Here is a 23,063-nt window from a genome sequence, read left to right as displayed (position 1 = left end):
ATTTTTTTGCATAAAATCTAAAAAACACAAACAAAACAACACCAAAATTGTAAAGTCAATCATTAGACAATAAAAACTGACTTTAACATAAGCTCTCGTAAACAGAATCAGAACAGAAATTGTCTTACTTTAATAAATTAGTAGATGCCTATTAAGAAACCAGCAAATGAAAAGTATAAAGCAGCAAACAATACAAACATTAAGTTGTTTTTTTTCTTATTGAAAACAAAAAGTAATTACAACCATGAGCGCAAGTATTAAACTGCACCAAATTTACTTGTCTCCATACATATGCATGAAGGAAAAAAAAAAACAAAAAACAAAAAAGCTTCCGTAAGCAATTCATTTCTATAAATTTGTTTGCATGACATAGCATTCACCAGAGAAATAGAAAAGACCTTTACCAACTAAAATTCCAGAGCTGGTTTCTCTTTAGCATACATACACAATGCTAACCTTGGAACAAACTGGTTCAAGTCTAAAACTTCGATGTTTAGAAGTTTAAAAAAACTAGTGTTGCCAACTTCCTGACTATATACAACTTTTCAGTCTGAACTACATAAAAACAGCCCAAAAAAACAAAAACAGTAAAAAACAATAATCTCTACTTTCATTAGCTGAGTCTAACCTTTGAGGATTAAAACGCAGCATACCAAAAACATAAGATTATAGTTTCAATGATAAACCAAATACTTGTTTGTAACTATCTTAATTCTCAAAATCCAAGATACCAAAAATATAAAACCATACTTCCACATACAATAAGAACGAAAGCTCATACCTGATCACCTTCACGGTAGAGACAACAGTACCAAATCAACAAAGCAACAACAGCCAAATATTCCAGTCAACAATATTAAGAACTGCAGAAGACAATGAAACAATAGATGAAACCGAAAACCCATAATAACACATTGAGTTTGACCTATCAATTATCATAACAACTTCTCAAAGATATGAAAAATCAAACAAACTGCCTCTAGAAGCAGAGAGGGAAAAAAAGAGGGAGAGAAAAAAAAACACAATCTATATTTTCTAGATAATATAATAATCGTTATGGAAACCGAGCAAAAACAACTTCCTACATCCTATATTTGAAATAAAAACAACTTCCTACATTCTATATTTGAAATAAGAAGCATTCTGATCCATTCTTCAGTCATTCTTCAGTCGTATTCATACATCAGTTGCTAACTATAAAGCATATACAACTTATGATGAATCTTTCGCGTCAACACAAACTCACAATTCACTAAACGATAACAAAGATGAGAAAGATTAAAAACAAAACTTGTTCTATTTCTTTTTAACCCAATCCTTTTCCCTCAGAATCTTAAAAAAAGATTGGATCTTGGAACCGATTAAATGTTAAAACCCAGACTACCAAACAAAGCCAAATCGCATATACTAATCTGATCAAAAATCACAAAACAAATCCATGAAATCAAGGAAGCCACCGTTTAATATCAAATAAAATTCAGACACAAATAACACAACGAAAACCACAATATATATAACCGAAGAACATCCAAATCCTACCAAGAAAAGAAACCCAACTCTTCTGTTGCTTTTGCTGAAAAGAAAACCACAAAATCCAAACCCAGGTTAATTGAAAACTACTTAGATTGGCTCTTGAACAGGAAAAACCCAAAACGGTGATGTATGATGATGGAAAAGCTAAGAGACCGACAAAAAAGTAAATCAAACAAATTCGAACCCATCGTAGAATACCTGGGATGATCAGTTCACTCAATTTCTGTTCGAATGGAGTATCAACTTCTTCCTGTCTCCCTCTTCTTCAATCTCAAACTCTCTCTCTATCCCTAGGTAGATAGAACGCAACCTGAAGCTCTCTCTCTCTCTCTCTCTCTCTCACGCTATTTCTCTCTCAAACTGAAGCTCTCTATCTCGCTCTCTCTTTTTCTCTTTCGCTATCTCTCCATCATTCTAAAGTAAACCCACACACACCACACCAAAAAAAAATGACAAATAAAAAATTCATAGTCGGTGGCTTGGTATATCCAGGCAGCAATTGTTGTTTCAATAAGCCCAACTGAAGTCCAAATACCGACTCTACTCGGCAGCCTGGAAATTGTCGTAGAAAACCAAGGGCAGAACCGTCACTCCACTGTTACATGAACAGTTGTGAACAGTTAACTCACCTTTCATATATAGTATAACTAGAAAAGGCAACCGGGCGATGCTGCGGGAATTAGATTTGTTAGTTTTTAACAATTTTTTATGTAGTGCTTAGTTGTTAAACAATTCTTTTTGTAATTCTGATAAAAAAAATGTAATAGATCATAATTACATAAGTTTGAGAAGTACAAATTTAGATTGTAGCTTAAGCAGATTAGGGCCGATTTATAAACAAAGTCTCTATAATGCAAGTTTTAATAAGCTACTTAAACATACTACACATTTGTGAGAACTCCAACTACATAAATATGATTAATGAAACTCTTTCATTTTTAAGATTAAAAAAAAAAAAAAAAAACCTACTTTAGATATCATTTGTAGAAATTTACAAATACAAAACAAAATTGTTCTCCCATAAAAAAATAAAAAACTGAAAAGATATGACAAAATTGAAAAAAAAAAAAAAAGACAGATTGGAATTTTTGTTAAAACTTGGGGGCAAAACCGTCATTCTACTGTTACATGAACAATTAGAGCAATTAGAGAGAAAAAAAACCCCAACCTCAAATAAATAAAAACCACCTACATTTTCATAATCATAAACCCTAGAACACTAAAAGACTTCCCTTTAAGATCATCCAGCTTGGTTCCGAAACAATTCCACCTTCCAAATCAAAATTCAAGAAATCAAACAAAATTCCCAATTTCGAAACCTAATAACAGAATAATCAAGATTGAAATGCGAACAATTACCTGAACGTGATCAACCCGAGCATACTGATAGAGCACCCAGTCAGTCCTCACCGCCGTCTTGGGCGAACTCCCCAAATAAAACTCATAGCTACTCCTCCGGCCCAACACGGCATTCCCTCCGCGGCCCACGACGTCCCTAACCCTTCCTTTCCTCCTCCAATACCCGCTCTTGGCCCGTCGCTCCTTCACAACCCTAACCGTGTAGCAGTACCAGTGCCGCCTCCGTCCGCCGTGGCCGTACGAGTAGCAGGCATAGTCGGGCAAATCAAAGGGGTCGTGGTCGTACAAGTCGAGCTCCTTGATCAAATCATATCCACCGTTCCCGGAGCTGGCCTGGCCGGCGCCGTTCTTGTGGGAGAGGTAGTAGCAGAGGAGCTGCTCCTCGGAGGGGTAGAATCGGCAGCCGGGAGGGAGGTAATACGACGTCGCTTTGGCATCGCCCATGTAGATATATGGGGGATTTTGAGAAATTGGGGGAACAAAGAAGAAATCTGAGACTGGGAGAGGGGTTTATATAGAGAAGGAGGAGGAGTAGCGTGCTCTTGAAGCCTTTTGGGGGTTAAAAGTGTTTGTGATGCTCTACACTCTAGTCTTTCTGCTCCAATTAGGGGTCGTCAACGGGCCGGGCCGGGCATTAGGGGTCGACAACGGGCCGGGCCGGGCCCGTCTCGGCTCATTCATAGCGGGCTTGGGCCGGGCCTTGCTATATTTTTAAATAATTGCGGGCTGGGCCTGGCCGGACTTTATTAAAAATCAAAGGATCCAAGACCGTCCATATAAAGCTGGCCTTGCGGGCTTTTTCAGGCCGGGCCGGGCCGAGCTTCGCCTTGCGGGCTTTTTTGGGCCGGGCCTTACGGGCTTTATTTATAAATAAATATTTAAAGACACAAGTTTTTTTTTTTAATCAAGCTTTGGAAATTCAATGGATAATGATCAAATACAACCAAAGATAACAATCTATATAACTATATTGTACCAAAAAAAATCTATATTTATATATAGATACTAATTTGTTGATAAATAAATTTTTAAAGACACTAATTTTTTATAAATCTATATTTATACATCATACACTCCAAAGAGCTACATATAGCAATTCAAAGAAAATGAGAAACCGACCGTTGGATGAGTTTATTACAATAAATTATGAGTGTGGTAAAAAATTTAGCTAATTTCACCATATTTTCAAATCCGATCGGATTGGTCAATCGTAGTTACTTATATGTTTTATTGGTTGACTGATGCTGTGACAACTGCGAAACGTACTTATTTTTTCACATCACGTTTGTATATATTCCATCAATGGATGTGCGTGGATATAAGATAAAAAAAAATTAATTTTAATTACAAACACATTGGTCTATACCAATTTTATTCCTATAGTTGTATGACTTATACATTGCATTTAAATTGTTTAGGTTCATTCTAAAGCAACCATGAAGTAGAAAATGAATTCAGAGAAACCAACCGCTCGATGGAGAGATTGTAATGTTTTATGGTGGTTGTAGAAAATTCAGCCAATTTGGTTCTCGTTTCGAATTCAATCAACTAGGTCAAACGTAGTTACTCTTATAAACCTATATTTATACATCATACACTCCAAAGAGCAACTCCTATCAATTCAAAGAAAATGGAAAAACCGACCGTTGGATGAGTTTATTACAATAAATTATGAGTGTGGTAAAAAATTTAGCCAATTTCACCATATTTTCAAATCCGATCGGATTGGTCAACCGTAGTCACTTATATGTTTTATTGGTTGACCGATGCCGTGACAACCGCGAAACGTGCTTATTTTTTCACATCACTTTTGTATATATTCCATCAATGGATGTGTGTGGACATAAGATAAAAAAAAATTAATTTTAATTACAAACACATTGGTCTGTACCAATTTTATTCCTAAAGTTGTATGACTTATACATTGCATTTAAATTGTTTAGGTTCATTCTAAAGCAACCATGAAGTAGAAAATGATTTCGGAGAAACCAACCGCTCGATGGAGAGATTGTAATGTTTTATGGTGATTGTAGAAAATCCAGCCATTTTGGTTATCGTTTCGAATTCGATCAACTAGATCAAACGTAGTTACTCATATAAATCTATATTTATATATCATACACTCCAAAGAGCAACCCCTATCAATTCAAAGAAAATGGAAAAACCGATCGTTGGATGAGTTTATTACAATAAATTATGAGTGTGGTAAAAAATTTAGCTAATTTCACCATATTTTCAAATCCGATCGGATTGGTCAATCGTAGTTACTTATATGTTTTATTGGTTGACTGATGCCGTGACAACTGCGAAACGTACTTATTTTTTCACATCACGTTTGTATATATTCCATCAATGGATGTGCGTGGATATAAGATAAAAAAAAAAATTAATTTTAATTACAAACACATTGGTCTATACCAATTTTATTCCTATAGTTGTATGACTTATACATTGCATTTAAATTGTTTAGGTTCATTCTAAAGCAACCATGAAGTAGAAAATGAATTCGGAGAAACCAACCGCTCGATGGAGAGATTGTAATGTTTTATGGTGGTTGTAGAAAATTCAGCCAATTTGGTTCTCGTTTCGAATTCGATCAACTAGGTCAAACGTAGTTACTCTTATAAACCTATATTTATACATCATACACTCCAAAGAGCAACCCCTATCAATTCAAAGAAAATGAAAAAACCGACCGTTGGATGAGTTTATTACAATAAATTATGAGTGTGGTAGAAAATTTAGCCAATTTCACCATATTTTCGAATCCGATCGGATTGGTCAACCGTAGTCACTTATATGTTTTATTGGTTGACCGATGCCGTGACAACCGCGAAACGTGCTTATTTTTTCACATCACGTTTGTATATATTCCATCAATGGATGTGTGTGGACATAAGATAAAAAAAAATTAATTTTAATTACAAACACATTGGTCTGTACCAATTTTATTCCTAAAGTTGTATGACTTGTACATTGCATTTAAATTGTTTAGGTTCATTCTAAAGCAACCATGAAGTAGAAAATGAATTCGGAGAAACCAACCGCTCGATGGAGAGATTGTAATGTTTTATGGTGATTGTAGAAAATCCAGCCATTTTGGTTATCGTTTCGAATTCGATCAACTAGATCAAACGTAGTTACTCATATAAATCTATATTTATATATCATACACTCCAAAGAGCAACCCCTATCAATTCAAAGAAAATGGAAAAACCGATCGTTGGATGAGTTTATTACAATAAATTATGAGTGTGGTAAAAAATTTAGCTAATTTCACCATATTTTCGAATCCGATCGGATTGGTCAATCGTAGTTACTTATATGTTTTATTGGTTGACTGATGCCGTGACAACTGCGAAACGTACTTATTTTTTCACATCACGTTTGTATATATTCCATCAATGGATGTGCGTGGATATAAGATAAAAAAAAAAATTAATTTTAATTACAAACACATTGGTCTATACCAATTTTATTCCTATAGTTGTATGACTTATACATTGCATTTAAATTGTTTAGGTTCATTCTAAAGCAACCATGAAGTAGAAAATGAATTCGGAGAAACCAACCGCTCGATGGAGAGATTGTAATGTTTTATGGTGGTTGTAGAAAATTCAGCCAATTTGGTTCTCGTTTCGAATTCGATCAACTAGGTCAAACGTAGTTACTCTTATAAACCTATATTTATACATCATACACTCCAAAGAGCAACCCCTATCAATTCAAAGAAAATGGAAAAACCGACCGTTGGATGAGTTTATTACAATAAATTATGAGTGTGGTAAAAAATTTAGCTAATTTGACCATATTTTCGAATCCGATCGGATTGGTCAACCGATATGTAGAATATATATATGCACATATTTTATATAGAAGTATAATAGTATAAGAACTTCCACACACACACACACACACACACACACACACACACACACACACACACACACATATATATATATATATATATATCTCTCTCTCTCTATATATATATATATATATATATATATATATATATATCTCAGGGTTAGAAAGCAAGCTACGTTGATCCATGGATTTGGATATCTTGAGCTGGAATTGCAGAGGCATCTGTAATGACGCTACAACTAGGGCTCTGAAGGATTTGATCTCTCAGAATCGGCCTCAAATTATTTTTTTATGTGAAACAAAGATCAGTAGAGAGGGAGACTTCTAAACGCTCCATCGGGCTCTAGGTTTTGTGCATTCAGCAGCTGTGTTGAGTGAAGGCCAGTCAGGAGGATTAGGGCTTTTCTGGACAGATGATGTGAAACTTCAGATGGGGACGACTTCTGCGCATCATATAGATGCTGTGGTCGAGGGTGAACCTGGTACTCCATCTTGGAGAATCACTGGTTTTTACGGCTACGCTAGAACGACGGAGAGGGACAAGTCTTGGCAATTGTTGCGAGACTTGGCTGATTTAGATTCGCTTCCATGGGTGGTGGTAGGTGACTTCAACGAAATCTTAAACTGTGGAGAGAAGATTGATGGCCCTATACGATCGGAACGCCAAATGAGGGGATTCAGGGAGGCTTTGGGCTACGGGGATCTCCTGGATTTGGGGTTTCACGGTCCGAAGACTACATGGTGGAACTCTGAAACAAAGTTGCGACTGGATCGAGCTATTTGCACTCCATCTTGGTTTGATATTTTTGGATATGCGAAGGTGGTGCATCTCCCCCAAGTGATTCCGATCATATTCCTATATTACTCAGGGCGAGCACCGTCCCCATTCCCAAACGGCCAAGGCTTCATAGGTTCAAATTTGAAGCTTTTTGGCTTTAACATCCAGACTGTGATAATTTAGTGAAGGCGACTTGGCAAACAACCGATGTTACTGGGGTTCCTATGTTTAGGGTCACACAGAAGATCACTCATACTAGAATGGTGTTGGACAAATGGCAGAAGGATACATTTCGTATGAGACAGCAAACCATGTTAGGAATTAGAGGCCGTCTGGAAGAATTACTGGAAGGTCCGTCCTCTGAGGGTGTATAGGCTGAAAAGCAAGTACTTATGGGTAGGTTACAAAGCTTATTGTCTCAGGAAGAAATTTTTTGGAGGCAAAGATCTAAAGTACAGTGGCTGAGGGAGGGTGACCGAAATACTGGTTTCTTTCATAGAAAAGCGTCGAATAGAAAAAGAAAGAACCAGATACAGGGTTTGTATGATGAGGAGGGTATGTGGTGTGAAGATGATGATGGATTGGAAAGAGTGGTCTCATCATATTTTACAAAGATGTTTACAGCTTCAGAGTTGGATTATGAGGCTATGGAAACTACTCTTGATGCCATACAACCAAGTGTTTCCCAAGAGATGAATGAGCAGCTCTGCTTACCATATTCAGGAGAAGAGATTAAACTTGCCTTGTTTCAAATGTATCCTACCAAATCACCCGGGCCGGATGGTATGCCTCCATTATTTTTCCAACACTATTGGGAGACTATTGGAGAGGAGGTTGTTGAGGCAGTGCAATCTTTTCTTCACACTGGTCATTTTCTGAAACAGATTAACTTTACTCACATATGTCTTATTCCTAAGGTGCCTAACCCAGAGCAAATGTCCGACCTCAGGCCTATTGCTCTTTGCAATGTCATCTATAAGTTATGTTCGAAAGCAATTGCTAACAGACTGAAAATGATTTTACCTATGGTCATCTCACCTTTTCAGAGTGCCTTTGTTCCAGGGAGGTTGATTACTGACAACATCTTGGTTGCCAATGAAATGGCTCACTTTGTGCACAATAAGAGGGAGGGTTCGGAGGGCTTTATGGCGCTTAAGTTAGACCTTAGCAAGGCTTATGATCGTATGGAGTGGATCTTTCTTCGAAAGGTTATGGAACGGTTTGGTTTTGCTCAGAGGTGGATTGATATGGTGATGCGTTGTGTTACTACGGTTAGATATTCTTTTCTGGTTCGAGGTAAGCCTCGAGGTTATGTGATACCATCACGGGGTTTGAGACAGGGAGACCCTCTATCTCCATATTTGTTTCTTCTTGGAGCTGAAGGTTTCTTTGCCCTTCTACAACGGAAACAAAGTTTGGGTTTGCTACCTGGTATTGAGCTTTGCTGTGATGCCCCATCAGTCAATCATCTTCTGTTTGCAGATGACAGTATGTTGTATGCTAATACAAGTTTGGAGGACTGTTATCAGATTCAGGATGTTATTGAAACATATGGGAGAGCTTCGGGACAGCTGGTGAATCTTACTAAAAGTTCTGTTGTTTTCAGTAAGAATGTCTCTGAGTTTATGCAGCAGGAGGTTTCTAGTCTCTTGGGTGTGGGGATAGTGGAGTCACACGAGAAATATTTAGGGTTGCCAACCTATGTAGGCCGGAAGAAATCTGCAACTTTTCAGTACATTAAGGATAACCTTGCTAAAAAGCTTAAGAGTTGGCAAGGTAAATTATTGAGTGGTGCAGGGAAGGATATCTTGATCAGGGTGGTTGCTCAAGCCTTACCGACTTATGCTATGAGTGTGTTCCAACTCACGAAGGGTTTTTGTGAAGATATGGAACAAATGTGCGCTAGGTTTTGGTGGGGAAGCACATTAGATAAAAGGAAAATACATTGGAAGTCCTGGGATGCTCTTTGTAATCTGAAAGAGGAGGGTGGATTGGGATTTCGTAGCCTTTCAGAGTTTAATTCTGCAATGCTAGCCAAGCAGGCTTGGCGTATTATCTCTAATCCCACTTCATTGATTGCTAAAATATACCAGGCCAAATATTACCCTTCAGGGTCTTTTTGGACAGCAGAGCCACATGCTTCTCCATTGTATTCCTGGAGGAGTATTTTGGCTACAAGAGAGTTAATTTTACAAGGCTCTATTTGGCAGATAGGGAATGGGGAGCAGGTACGGGTGTGGCAGGATCCTTGGGTTCCAAGACTACCTCAACTTACACCGATCGCTCTTGCTCCTATTGTTAATACGTCTCTTAAGGTCAGTGCTTTAATTATTCATAATTCTTCTTGGAATGAAGGGTTGGTTAGGGAGCTATTCTCTGTTGAAGAGGCTGAGGCGATTTTATGTATCCCCTTAAGCTCTAGGGTGGTTGAAGATAGATGTGTGTGGAGAATGGAGAGTAATGGCGGTTTCTCTGTTAAGACTGCATACAGACACTCTTTTGTGCATTCCCCATCTAGGGTACCTAGTACTCTAAGTGTCACTAATGATTTCTGGAAAAAGATCTGGAAGGGGTTCATACCTACTTCGGCTAAGCTACATGCTTGGAGGGTGTGTAATGATGTTTTACCTTCGTTGGAGCGTCTTGCATCTAAATAGGTGATTCTTGAATCCCAGGTTTGTATCTTATGTGGGATTGAGCCGGAAACTACACTTCATTTGTGTCGAAACTGCTCATTTACAAGACAGGTGCTACAAACTCATAGAAGGGTGAGTAGTTGTTTGGATATACAAACTGATGGGATGGATGTTTTGGAGTGGTTCAACTTATGTGCTAGTCATCTTTCCAAACAGGTTTTTGAGGATTTTATGTATTTGCAGTGGTGTGTTTGGAAGGAACGCAATAAGCGTGTGTGGGAACAGAAATTCTCTCAGGCTTCTGATGTAGCGTTAGGAGCTAGCACAAGGTTAGCCGAATTTCGTGTTCACAACGGTAAGGCGGGGAACATAAGTCGGAATGCCAGCGTGATACGGTGGCAACGCCCCTCTGATGGGATACTCAAGGTTAATATTGATGGGGCCTTCCTCTCCACTACAAGGCAGGGAGGCTTAGGTTTTGTTATCCGAGATTCTAACGGCTCCATGTTGGTGGGGGGAGCTATGCCTCTTCGAAATCTGCTGTCGGCTGAGCATGCAGAGATTTTAGCATGCCAAGCAGCTGTGAGGTTTGTTCTGGACCATAACATGATGCCGGCTGTGATTGAGACCGATTCGTTGTTAGTGAAACAACAAGCTACTATTAATTCCAGTTCGAATACTTCACTACTGGGTAGGCTATACGATGATATTAGTGAGGTATTGAGGTCGATTCCAAATGTGCAAATTATCCATACGAGGAGGGAGGCAAACCAGGTGGCTCATCTTCTTGCAGATCATGCCAAATCTCTCTACAGGGAGGCGTTTTATGTTTCAGCACCTAGCTTTTTAGCAGCTGCTCTTGCAGCTGACGCTATTACTATGTAATCTTTCACCATTTCAATAAAGGGTTGACTCTTTTACTCAAAAAAAAAAAAAAATATATATATATATATATATATATATCTCTCTCTCTCTACACACACACACACACACACACACACACACACACACACATATATATATATATATATATATCTATATCTCTCTCTCTCTCTATATATATATATATATAAACACACACACAGATATATGATATATTGATATATATATATATATATATATCTACATGACTATATATATATATATCTATATAAACACACACACAAATATATATCTATATGTGTCTATATATATATATATATTTATAAACACACACACACACATATAGATATATCTATATATATAACACACACACACATACATATATATATATATATATTAATATATATATATATATATATATATATATATAAACACACACACACACACACACACACACACATATATATATATATATAATATTTTGCGGGCTTTTACTGGCCGGGCCTAGCTGGCTTTTGGCGGGCCGGGTTTTTGCGGGCCTCCATCGGCCCACCAAGGCGGGTTTTTTGACGGGCCGGGGCTGGCCAAAAGCCCTGCGGGCCGGCGGGCCTCCATCGGCCCACTTGATCCGCGAGCTTTTTGATGAGGCCTAGCTCCAATTACTCCCACCTATGCCAGCCGTACAGGTCGGACAATGCCGTCAGAAAGTCAATTGTCAACTGAACATTTGTGTCTGTCGTATTTTTAATTTTTTTACACTATACAATGTATTACATATTGGAACTTATCCTTTCAAGAAGCAAGATCAGTGCATTTTGTGATGAGCACATCACTTGTTCTTGTTCATTTCTATTGCAACAAGATGGACTTTGTCGAGATTAATAATCTTGGATGAAAATTTCTTTAATCTATGTATATAGATTATCAAAAAAATAAAGTTATCCGATCCAAAAAAACAGAAAAAGAAAAAAAAGAATAAAGTTATAATCTCATGGGAACCAATATTGGTCTTTTTTGTAAGGGTTCTTGCCCAAAAGCACCAAAATGAGCCAAATTTTTCTCATTTACCCCATCAATAGATTTTTGTTCTCACATACACAATTTCACACCGAATGACTATTTTGCCCTCAATCCAATTAAAGAATTACAATGACATCACTCTTTCTCCTCTCTAAAATCCCGATATTTCTCTCTCCTCTCTCTCTCTCTCTCTGTGCCATGGCCACTCCGGAATCAGAGAACGCAACCCACCACCGCCGGACCAACTCAACCACGTCAGAGTCCAACTTGTTGGAAAAGCTCACCCTGGACCTCTCGTTCTCGCTGACGATCAAGGTCTGGAATCGCGACTTCTTCAGCTTCCTGCCGCCGGAGATCATGTGCCACTCTCTCCTCCACGACTCAGCCTCTGTCCCTCACGCTTTCACACCGGATCGAAGAAATCTCATCGGGTTTCAGGTATGGATCGTCGGCGCAAGAGATGAGCTGATGCTATGGAGCTCTGGCGGTCAAAGCCTCGATCGTCGGCGCCGGTTCTAGGTCTGGGTCGAAGGACGACTCTGTCGCCAGCACCTCTCTCTCTCTCTCTCTCTCTCTCTCTCTCCGGCACGAAGCCGTCACCGGTTGCTTGGACCTCGCCTTTGACTCGTCCCGACAACAGGAAGCGGAGACCGGTCATCCCTCTCCGATCTGCACTTTCTCTCTCATCCCTCTTCGAGGTGGCTGGGAGCCGGCCCACACAGATGGAAGGTGTGGCGGTTGATGTGATGGTGGAGGTGGCGGCCGGGCTGCTGGTAGACGGGAAATTGGTGAAGGATAACAACGATTTGGTGCCCAGAGCTTTTCTCTGGGTGCCCAAACTATTTTTTTTTTTTATAGATAAAATGGGGCAGAAGACCAAAATGAAAGAAAAATGAAAAAAAAAAGGTTCTATTGGGGCAATAGACGTTTTGAATTGATGTAATCTCCTTGTTGTTTTCCTATAATCAAAGTTTTATTTATCTAAATTTAAGGAGATTAGTTCTCATTCTAGCAACTGAAAGTCTTATTGGGGGATAGTAGACGTCTATTGGGGGGCAATACATGGCTGATAGACGTCTATTGGGGGGTAATAGATGTCTATTGGGGAGCAATAGAGATTTTCAGAAAAATCCGATGGGTAACGGCCGGTGACCGGAATCCGGCGGCCGGTGATCGGAATCAGGCGTCTATTGGGGGGCAATAGACGTTTTGAATTGACGTAATCTCCTCGTTTTTTTCTTTAATCAAAGTTTTATTTGTCTAAATTGAGGGAGATTAGTTCTTATTCTGGCAATTGAAAGTCTTATTGAGGGGCAATAGACGGCTATTGGGGGGCAATATATGGCTGATAGACATCTATTGGGCGGCAGTAGACGTCTATTGGGGGGCAATAGACTATTGGAGGCAATAGACATCTATTGGGGGCCAATATACATCTATTGGGCGGCAGTAGACGTCCATTGGGGAGCAATAGACGTTTATTGGGGTAATAAACATGTCCGGCAACCTATGACCGGAATCCGGCGGCCGGTGACCAGAATCTGGTAGCCGGTGACGGGCTCCGGCGAAGTCTCCTATGGTTTCTCTCTCTCTCTCTCTAAGTAACAAAAGGGTGAGGGGTAAAATGGTATTAAAAAAAAATTAAAACAAAAAAAAAATCTTAATGGGGTATTAGGGAAGACTGCCTTAGAGTGTATTGGATAAGAGAGAATTAAAAAAACTTAATCGGGTAAGTGGGAAAAAAATCCCTAGAAATGGAGTAAATGGACAAAACCCCTTTTTGTAAAACCCATGACTGCTTGATGTCTATATATTGACAGATATTTCTATCTTTATTTCCAAAAAATTATATAAATATGAAATCGGAGCCAAAAAGTTTACATATGGCTTAGATGAGTTATAAAGAAAGTTTAAAGTTAACTTCACTATGGGAGATTGAAAATAGGTAGACACAATGCATATGAAAAAGAAAAAGAAAAGTTGATACGTAAGAGAATGACAATATATATAATGGTTGAATGGAAATTATTAGTGTAAGTCTGGAATGTAGTTAGGTTGATTGCACACACTCTCACGCGTGTGCATTTTTTATTTTTATACTTTATTTGTGTTTATAATATTTTGTTTGTTAAAGGAAAAACACATTTTGTGCCTTCGTCAAAGTGACTGATGGAGAGGGAATCAAGTAATTAGCAATCACCATCAATCAACATGGATTAAGGACCAATTAGTAGTTAATGTCATCATTGTAATTGATATTTCCGTTGTAATTCTCTCCTTATATACATGGGCTATGAAATGAAATGAGGAGACCAATTCCATTTGCATTTTACATTTACATTGTTTGAGTTTTTATTAGTATTTCTAAAAAAAGAGTTTGTTTTAGTAGTTTATCTAAAAAATGTTTATCTTTTATGAAATTATGAATAACTTTTTGTTTAATAAGCAATTTTTTTTATTTAACTACCAACTGCAAAAAAAAAAAAAAAGAAAAAGAAACTCCATTGCAGTTAACAAAACGTTTTTTTTTTTTTTTGTAATTTCTTCAATTCAGTTTGCTGTTATATTTATTATTTTATCTTTCATGTGTTAATTAAATTATAGATTTTTAGACTATAATCAAAGAAGAGCAATTGCTGGGATTTCAGAAAGCCTTATTGGCTTAATTAATACTGATATGTGATTTTAGAAGAACAATTCTGTTTTGTATTTGTAAATTTCTACAAATGATACCTAAAGTAGATTTTTTTTTAAATCTTAAAATGGAAGAGTTTCATTAATCATATTTCTGTAATTGTAGTTCTCACAAATGTGTAATCTGTTCAAACAGCTTATTAAAACTTGCACTATAGAAACTTTGTTTCTAAAATTGTACTTCTCAAACTTATGTAACTATGATCTATTACATTTTTTATCAGAATTACAAAAAGAATTGTTTAACGACTAAGCACTACATAAAAAATTGTTAACAACTAACAAATCCAATTCCCGCGGCATCGCGCGGTTGCCTTTTCTAGTGATGTTCTAAAAGAAAGGTGCATGGGAAGGCCCCTACACAATCAAAAAGGTGAACTCAAACAGTCAAATAGTACACATCGCAAATATGCAACATTGATTTTTTTTTTTTCAACTGTATAAATACCAACCTACTTCTGCGTAATTTTCCACACCAAACATCATCCATTTCCTCCAAATTCTTCATTTTTCATCATTGTTGGAACACAAATGAGAGTTTATCGTTGGAGTTGCAATAGTAGATAGGAAGTTAAACAAAAATTTGTCTCTAGCTCTTTCTAAATAAAAATTAAAAGAAGGCCCAAACTGCAAAAGCTCCAAAGAGAAACCGAAGACCGAGTGTCACAACCAAGGAAATCAAATATATAACTTCAGCCCAAGTAGGCAAAGTATAGGAACTCAGAAGAAGAGATTTTACAGTTCTTTCGTTAATGGAGAAATCTGGGGAGCCCTACTTTCTCCCCTAGGATGTGGACATGCAAAGGGTGAAGTTAGTAGGAGCCCTAACTTCAGTTTAGGATGTGGACATGCAAAGGGTGAAGTTAGTAGGAGCCTTTTCAGTTTTGAACTCTGTAGAAAGCTACTCAGTTTTCAAATGATGTATATGTAACCATACTTTTGTTTCTGAGAGCATATTCTTTGTTTAATTGTGGTCTTATTCTTTCTTGGAACTAAGCATTTTGTTTTAACTGGTACAACTGATTTTGCCTTTACCGCATTGTGATGGCATGTGTGCAATATGAGTAACATATTGTATGTCTGTCTACTTGCAGGCCTCTTTTGTCCTGTGCCGAGTATTTGTCAGATCTCGGGGTGGAACTAGCAAATCAGAGAATGGCTTAAGTTCTTGTGCTGAAGAAACTGTTTCCACAGTACGTCACATTGGAATTCAGCATGGTGGATTTTGTACTCCTCATATTGTTCCTGAGATTCACAGTGACAAATCTGTGCCTAGGAACACTGACAAGTCAAAAGATCAAATGACACTGGAGACTGAAGTTGATAAGCAAGTCGAGACTGGGCCTCTATCAAGTATTCAGACTAATGAACAGGTAATGCACTACAAACAATTCTGTTTCCCTTCAGTTATGATACTATCACCATTTACATGCACAATATACTACTGTCATCAACAGTTTTTTCACTAGAATCTGATGCCAATAAGTGCTTCATCTCGATCCTTTTTGTTTAATTTTTGGTCGCCATTTTTCTTTCCTGATCTTTCAATTTTCGTCACATTTGTTTTAAAGTATATTGTGTTACCACTTTGTAAAAAAAGGAATTTTGCTCATCTGTAGTGTTGTTAAACATGAGTTTGCATTAAATCATTTCCTTTCCCCCTGTCAAAGTGCATATATTTTTTTTAATTTCTCCCTAAATTCCTCAAACTTTGACTGAAAAGTTTTTCCTTGATCCATGACTTGTAAATTGTCATTTTGGATCCTTATAAACTTGCCAGTATATTATTTCAGTACTCTTCATGTCACAAAAGTATTGAATTCTCTACCGTCAGATGTTGACAATATTCAGATTGCTTTTGATTTGAACAAGGGAGTCCGTTTTACTCACACTACAAGGTGTCCTTTTTATGGCATTCTTGCCTTAGCTGTTCTAACTTATAAAACATCTCCTGAATTAATTTGGATTTCTTTCTGTCCCATGCAGGTGCCGTCATCTGTGCTTGGTGTTGGTAATCCATTGTTGCTTGATGGTTTGGCCACCGAGCATTTACAATCCCTTATGGAGGGAGACTTTATAGAGTTGGATGATCTCATCGACTGATCATTCGATACTAATCTTAAAACAATTGGATCGGTCTTATTAATCTGTGAATAAAGATTAGCTCACAAATAGGTGAAGGTTTACCTTAATTATCAGGCTAAAATAGCAGCTGAAGCAATTATTCTGAGGTGCTAAATTTTGAGTTGTACAATTGTTCTTACACTGTAAATACACATCCAAGGATGAGTATATAGAATATACTAGATTTTGACTTGTGAGAATATAGAATATATATTTTATCATAAGACCTCCAAATTAATCCTAGGGACTGACCCTAGGGTTTAAGTTGAATTTTAAGCTATCAAGAGCTAAACCAGATAGTAATAAAGTTGATATCAGAATTATCAGGATAGTAATAAAGTTGATATCAGGATTGTGTAGCTCAATGAAGCAGCCGATACTAATAAAGTTGATATCAGAATTATCATCATCAGACATTTTCTACTCTTCTAATTCCAGTGAAAACATGCCTTTGAGGCACAAGCAAATCTGCATCACCAAACCGAAACAAAAGTGAATATTCCGTTGAATGGACTGAAAATAAAGTGCAAAGAATCAATTATGTATGCACCAACTACCTTTACAGGTGGTGATCCTGCCTCTGAACTTCACAACCATTAAATTAATGTTCCTAGCCTTCCCTTCTCTCTAATTGCTAGAAAAGGCAACCGCGCGATGCCGCGGTGTTAATGCTCAAGTCCGGCGGTAGCCGATTCCTTGCTTAACGCGGGTCCGGTGGGCGGACCGCTACTCCTAGGATTAGGTGATTCCTGTTACTGCAACACGATAGACAAGGCGTCAAAGGGAGACCGCGTTGGGCGGTCTTTACTTCTCCGATGCCTAAGTTAGTCACTGTATGCGCAGCATAACAATAAATGAGTAGTAATTGCGTAATTAATGAGGAGAGAGGAGAGGACCTTTTATAGGCGAGGAAGGGGTTGATCTTCTTGTTTCCGATGTGGGACTGCTATGCTTCGATTCCCAGCGTCAGGGGCTTCTGATGCTATCTTGACGCCGCGCGTGGCTGCGCGTCAACGGTGATCTGGGGGCGGTCCGGGGCTCGAGCGGTAGCCCGCCTGGCCGTGACTTCGCAGGTCATCCCCTTGGTGAGATTCGGTACCTCCGGCAGTACAATGAGCGTGGCTCATTATAGCTAATTATGCTCGTTCTAGCGTATGTAGGTACAAGTCCCTCAAGTCCCCAGTCAAGGAGGGCAATCTTGGTTGGGGAGTTGATCGGCGGTGTGAAGCGTTACTTCCGGTAGACTTGCAACAGCATAATTAGCGTCAGTGCGTCGTCAACCATGGATTTACTGAGCACACGCTTTATACCCTTTCGGGTGGGCCCCTGCCAGGCCTGCCAGGGAGTCCCCCACTCCCTAGCCAAGACGGACCTTCGGATGGTCAGCAAATTGTTTGGTGAGGGGAAGCTGCGCAGAGCAGAAGGTGTTGGGCAGCGAGCCCAATCTTAGTACCCGAGTGGCGGGGGTCAACGTACCTGATCAGGGTCGTCGTAGACTGTTGACAAGTCCCCGTGTCCCGTAGGGACGGTCTGACCACAACGCCGCTTGCTGGTCGCTGGCAGAAAGGAGGCGTAGCCTGGGGATCCGCCCTTGGCAGATACCCCCCCGCTGGATGCAGCAGGAAAACAGCGTCGGGTAGACGTGTTCGACCGTGGTTACTGAGCGGAACTGCACTCAGCAATACACGGGGTTTGCAAGATGGAGAGGGCCCTGCCGGCGGTGCCATGTATAGCCTAGGCTGCCCCTTGCCAATTGTCAAGTGAGAAGTTCCGCTAGCGGGGTTTCGCTCAGCGGACCTCGATACTCGGGGGATGACAAGCGAGAAGTTCCGCTAGCGGGGTTTCGCTCAGCGGACTTCGATACTTGGAAGATGATAAGAAGTTCCGCTAGCGGGGTTTCGCTCAGCGGACCTCGATACTTGGAGGATGACAAGTGAGAAGTTCCGCTAGCGGGGTTTCGCTCAGCGGACTTCGATACTTGGAGGATGACAGTGAGAAGTTCCGCTAGCGGGGTTTTGCTCAGCGGACTTCGATACTTGGAGGATGACAGTGAGAAGTTCCGCTAGCGGGGTTTCGCTCAGCGGACTTCGATGCTTGGAAGATGATAAGAAGTTCCACTAGCGGGGTTTCGCTCAGCGGACTTCGATACTTGGAAGATGACAGTGAGAAGTTCCGCTAGCGGGGTTTCGCTCAGCGGACTTCGATACTTGGAAGATGACAAGTGAGAAGTTCCGCTAGCGGGGTTTCGCTCAGCGGACTTCGATTCTTGGAGCCTTCTAACCAAAAGTTGTGGCTTCGGTCGGACGCTTCGTCTGATGGTGGTGGACATGTGGCAAGCCCCCAAAGGGTTAGCGTGTGGAGGCGTGTCTCCTTCGTCGAGCCGTCTCCTCGCCATTAATGTCGAGTAATGATGGATTTCGTAACCGAGGCGACGCCTCGGTTAATCCGGAGAGTAACTGCAGCTGTTGGACATGCGTACGGCTGGCAGTCGATGTCGTTTTTTTAAACGGACGGCGTGGGATTGTTTGACGTTGACATAAAAGGGGGGAAGGTCGCATATTTGGCACTGCTCTAAACTTCGAACTGTGCCCTCGTCATCTTCAAGTGTTCTGTGTTTGAAATCGGAGGAGAAAGGCGAGGCGATATCGGCGAGTTCTTGCGCGTGGACGAACAGACGATCTCCGGCTGCGAAGAGTAGTGTGCACACTCCTGTCAGAGGCTCCACTGTCAAGGTTGGTAATCTGGCCTTTTTCCTGTTTGATTGGGTGTCTGCGTTGTTGGATTTCTGTGTTTTTCCGTGATATGCTCTGTCGACGTACTGTGAGGGTGTGAGTGGGTTTGGGGAAAGGTGGTTGTGATTGACAATTGGGGTTGTTAGGGCTTTTCTAGATGGTCGAATCTGGGTTTTAGTCTGCGTTCGTTCTTGTTTTGGCATTTTCTGGGTTGGGTGTTGTTGATGTTCTTGGGCACTAACTGTTATAGGGATAGGTTAGATCCTGTGTGAGCTAACTGATTTGGGTTTTAGGGTTTTTTGGGATGGCCGACGTCATAGAGATCTCGAGCAGTGAGGATTCCGGATCTGAAGTGTCGTTCAGCGCGGCAGATAGAAATTTTATTGACTCGTTGCGTCCGTCTGCCCGTGCAGGAACCTCACTGCCAGAACCGCTAGAAGTCGAGCCGCTACAGACCATTCCGTGGGACGTAGATATGGGTCGTGCGTCGCGTCCGGAGAGTTCTAGGGCGGTGGAGGTTGCCGCTGCGCATACCTTGCATGAGGAGCGGTTAGAAAGTAATAGTGCCGCCAGCGGTTCCGCTGGCGGGGGAGGTAACACGGGGGAGGATACCGAGTCTGCGTGGGTGTTCGAGGACGGCACTCCCGTTGACGAGGAGGGAGGTAGGATGACAGCGGTTGCTGTCAATCGACTGAAGCGGGTGTTCCGGTTGCCCGGGGCAGTGAAGCTACGTCCACCATCGGTAGAAAAGAAAGCTTCGATTTTGCCGGTGGGTCATGCCGCGGTGCACGAGGCCATATTCCGCGAGGGAGTGACCCTCCTGCTGGTGCCCAACCTTCAGATTCTGCTGTGCGAGTTTGGCATCGCCTTTGGGCAAGTGTGCCCCAACATGTGGCGGTTACTGCTGTCGCTCAACTCACTGTGGCGGTTGTCTGGTTGCAAAGGACCTACCGTGGCGGAGGTGCTGCACTTCTATGAACTGGTGTACGTGAAGCGCCAGGGTTGTAGAGGGCAAGTGAACCTCAGCCGTCGGCAAGCAGCGCCTAAGCTGATCGAAAACCTGCGGGACTCCATGTCGTACTGGCGGGGCTCGTTTTGCGTTGCCACAGCGGGATGGGAGTACCAGGCGGGGGCTAACGAGGGGGAGCCGTCGTTTAGAATTAAGTCAGAGTTCCAACCCATCCGAGGTTGTTTGTTGTTTCCGTTGAACACGACTGGCGTGGTTTGTGTGTTTTTTTTTTTGTGCTCTACTGATGATGATGACCTGTTTGTGCAGCGGGGTTGCGGTACAACCTTACTCGTGAAGAAGAGTGCCGGGTAGCGCGCATCAGAGGTTGCTGGCGGAACCGCAACTTGCTGGACTTCTGTCTACTTAGCGGGTGGGAGTTGCTGGTAGCCCAACAGTTGACACGCGCCGTTGGTAAGTAATCTTAGCTGTATCGTACCTTTGGTGGGGTTGTCCCATGCTAACTGGCCTGCCACTAACTTTTGCAGAGACTCCGCCGGGAAACAAGGCTAGCCGCGACGCCTTTTCTAAAGCCATGGACCGCGCTGAAATTGATAACTTCCTGGAAGCCATGTATGCTTCCGGGATGGAGGCACAAAAGACGGTGGTGGATCCGGAGACACTGGCGTTGAGCCAGTCAGAGGTTCCCGTGGTGCTGCCAATGCCACACCACTCCCATCTTGGTGGTGATGGGCTGCCCGCCGTTCAGGTGGGGACCGGCGGGGCGAGTGAAGCAGCACCGAGGAAAGAGAGGGCGCCGACCCTTCTGTGCGACGTGGCAAAGAAAGCGGTGCGCCCCACCGAGGGTGTTACCATAGCGGGGTTGGCACCGCTGGCGGGGGGTTCAAGGCCAACCGTTGCTGGGAGCACGCGGGTGCTCTAGCGAAAACGCCGCCAGCCGGACTCTGGTGAAGAGGAGGAAGTGGAGGTAACGGGGGCCCGAGAGCAACCCAAGAAGTCGAGGCAGGCTCCGCCTGGGGCCGTTGCGGATGTGGCGGAAGAGGTGGGTGCGAGCGGCCTGGACTCATTCGCTGCCTACGCCGAGTTCCTTAATGATGGTGAGCGGGACTTCCTGTATCACCTCTGCGAGTGGCTAGGGTTCGGCGGTCTGGAGGGGATTGTTCGGTCGACCGCAGTCAGCGAGTCACCCTTCAGCACAGCCTTTGGGCACGTCGCCGTTGGGCTTCACGAGATGTTCCAGGCGGCGTCCAAGCAGCCTCTGGTTGAGCGGGAGCTGAGGGAGGAAGTGGCGGGCCTCCAGAGGGACTTGGGGAAGACCCAGGAGAAGTTGGCTGACGTCGAGCAACGTCTGACAAAGTCCGACTGCGATGCGGCGGATGCCAGGGGCAAGCTGAACGTTGCCATTGAGCGGCACCTGGACCAGAATGAGCGGTACACCAAGCTGGAGCAGGATATGTCTCTGGTACGGGACCGGGTGACCGCGAAGGAGAAGAAAATTGAGATCCTTCAGTGGGAGTCCGCCGCTAAACAAGCTGAGATCAAGCGGCTGGAGGGTGAGGTCGCTCGCCTGGAGGCTGAGGGAGCCGTGCTGCGGCTGCCGCTGTTGAATCGTATAAGCAGTCGGCAGACCACAAGAAGGCGCTGAACGACGCAGCCAAGGCCGGTGCCCTGGCCAATGTGGAGATGTTGCGGCAGAGGGCTCCATTGACTGGGCGAAAGCGGCAATGCCAGTCGTGCAGCCAAGGAAAGAAGCGCCGCCGACAACAAGTACCGCTCCCACTGCCGCATCTGGTCCCGGAGTCCTCTCGGGTAGCGGGGAGAGTGGCGAGCCTCCAGAAGGTGACTCCCAGCGGACGCCTACGCAGTCCGAGGCGTCCCGCGCTGGGTTCTTGGTGGCCCACACCCGGGCGGATGGTACGATAGAGACTCCCAGTCCCACGGCCCAAGGGTCCGACCAGACGAGCCGCTCCCATCCTCCGCAGGCCGCCGGTGGAACTGCTGAAGGTAGCGGGGTCGACCCAACCAACCCTGCTGATCCCGCCAATCCCGTCAACCCCTAAATAGTAGGAAAGTTTTTTTTGTATGGCCGCTGAGGCATAATGATGTAATTCTGTTTTGAGATGAATGAAATTTGTTGGCACCCAAATTCCAAGTGTTTCTTTCTGTTTGTGATAATGTGTGTGCCGCTAGAAGTCTTGATACCTGCTTTTGGTCATGAATGAAACATTAAAGGAATTAAAATTGGTCCAAGTGCACAATGTAGCCGACGTAGTCCGCTGACTGGCGTTGCCAGTTGCCCTCAGTGCTTGTACATACATGTACATTTGCAAGCATAATTAGCTATAATGAGCCACGCTCATTGTACCGCCAGGGGTACCAACGCCCACCATATGAGTGACTGGCGTAAAGACAGCTAGCCGGGTTACTGCCTGCGCCCCGGATCAACCCCAAAGCACCGCCGACGCGCCACC

General features: G+C 42.1%; 2 protein-coding genes across 2 annotated transcripts; one reads left to right on the top strand and one right to left on the bottom strand.

Moving 5' to 3' along the window:
* Positions 1 to 2,822: 2,822 nt before the first annotated feature.
* Positions 2,823 to 3,401, bottom strand: LOC112200775 (NAC domain-containing protein 67). Its single transcript, XM_024341793.2, has one exon. The coding sequence runs from the start codon at positions 3,334 to 3,336 to the stop codon at positions 2,827 to 2,829; it is 510 nt and encodes a 169-aa protein (XP_024197561.2). The 5' UTR covers positions 3,337 to 3,401; the 3' UTR covers positions 2,823 to 2,826.
* A 12,429-nt stretch (positions 3,402 to 15,830) lies between these two features.
* LOC112200481 lies at positions 15,831 to 17,053 on the top strand. Its single transcript, XM_024341517.2, has 2 exons — positions 15,831 to 16,142; positions 16,756 to 17,053. Exons 1-2 carry the CDS (start codon positions 15,846 to 15,848, stop codon positions 16,870 to 16,872), a joined length of 414 nt encoding a protein of 137 aa, XP_024197285.1. The 5' UTR covers positions 15,831 to 15,845; the 3' UTR covers positions 16,873 to 17,053.
* The last annotated feature ends 6,010 nt before the right edge of the window (positions 17,054 to 23,063 follow it).

The sequence above is a fragment of the Rosa chinensis genome, chromosome 4 (assembly GCF_002994745.2).
Source record: "Rosa chinensis cultivar Old Blush chromosome 4, RchiOBHm-V2, whole genome shotgun sequence".
NCBI classification, from domain to species: domain Eukaryota; kingdom Viridiplantae; phylum Streptophyta; class Magnoliopsida; order Rosales; family Rosaceae; genus Rosa; species Rosa chinensis.
The sequence above is the reverse complement of the archived record's forward strand: the minus strand, read 5'-3'. Positions and strand labels throughout refer to the sequence as shown.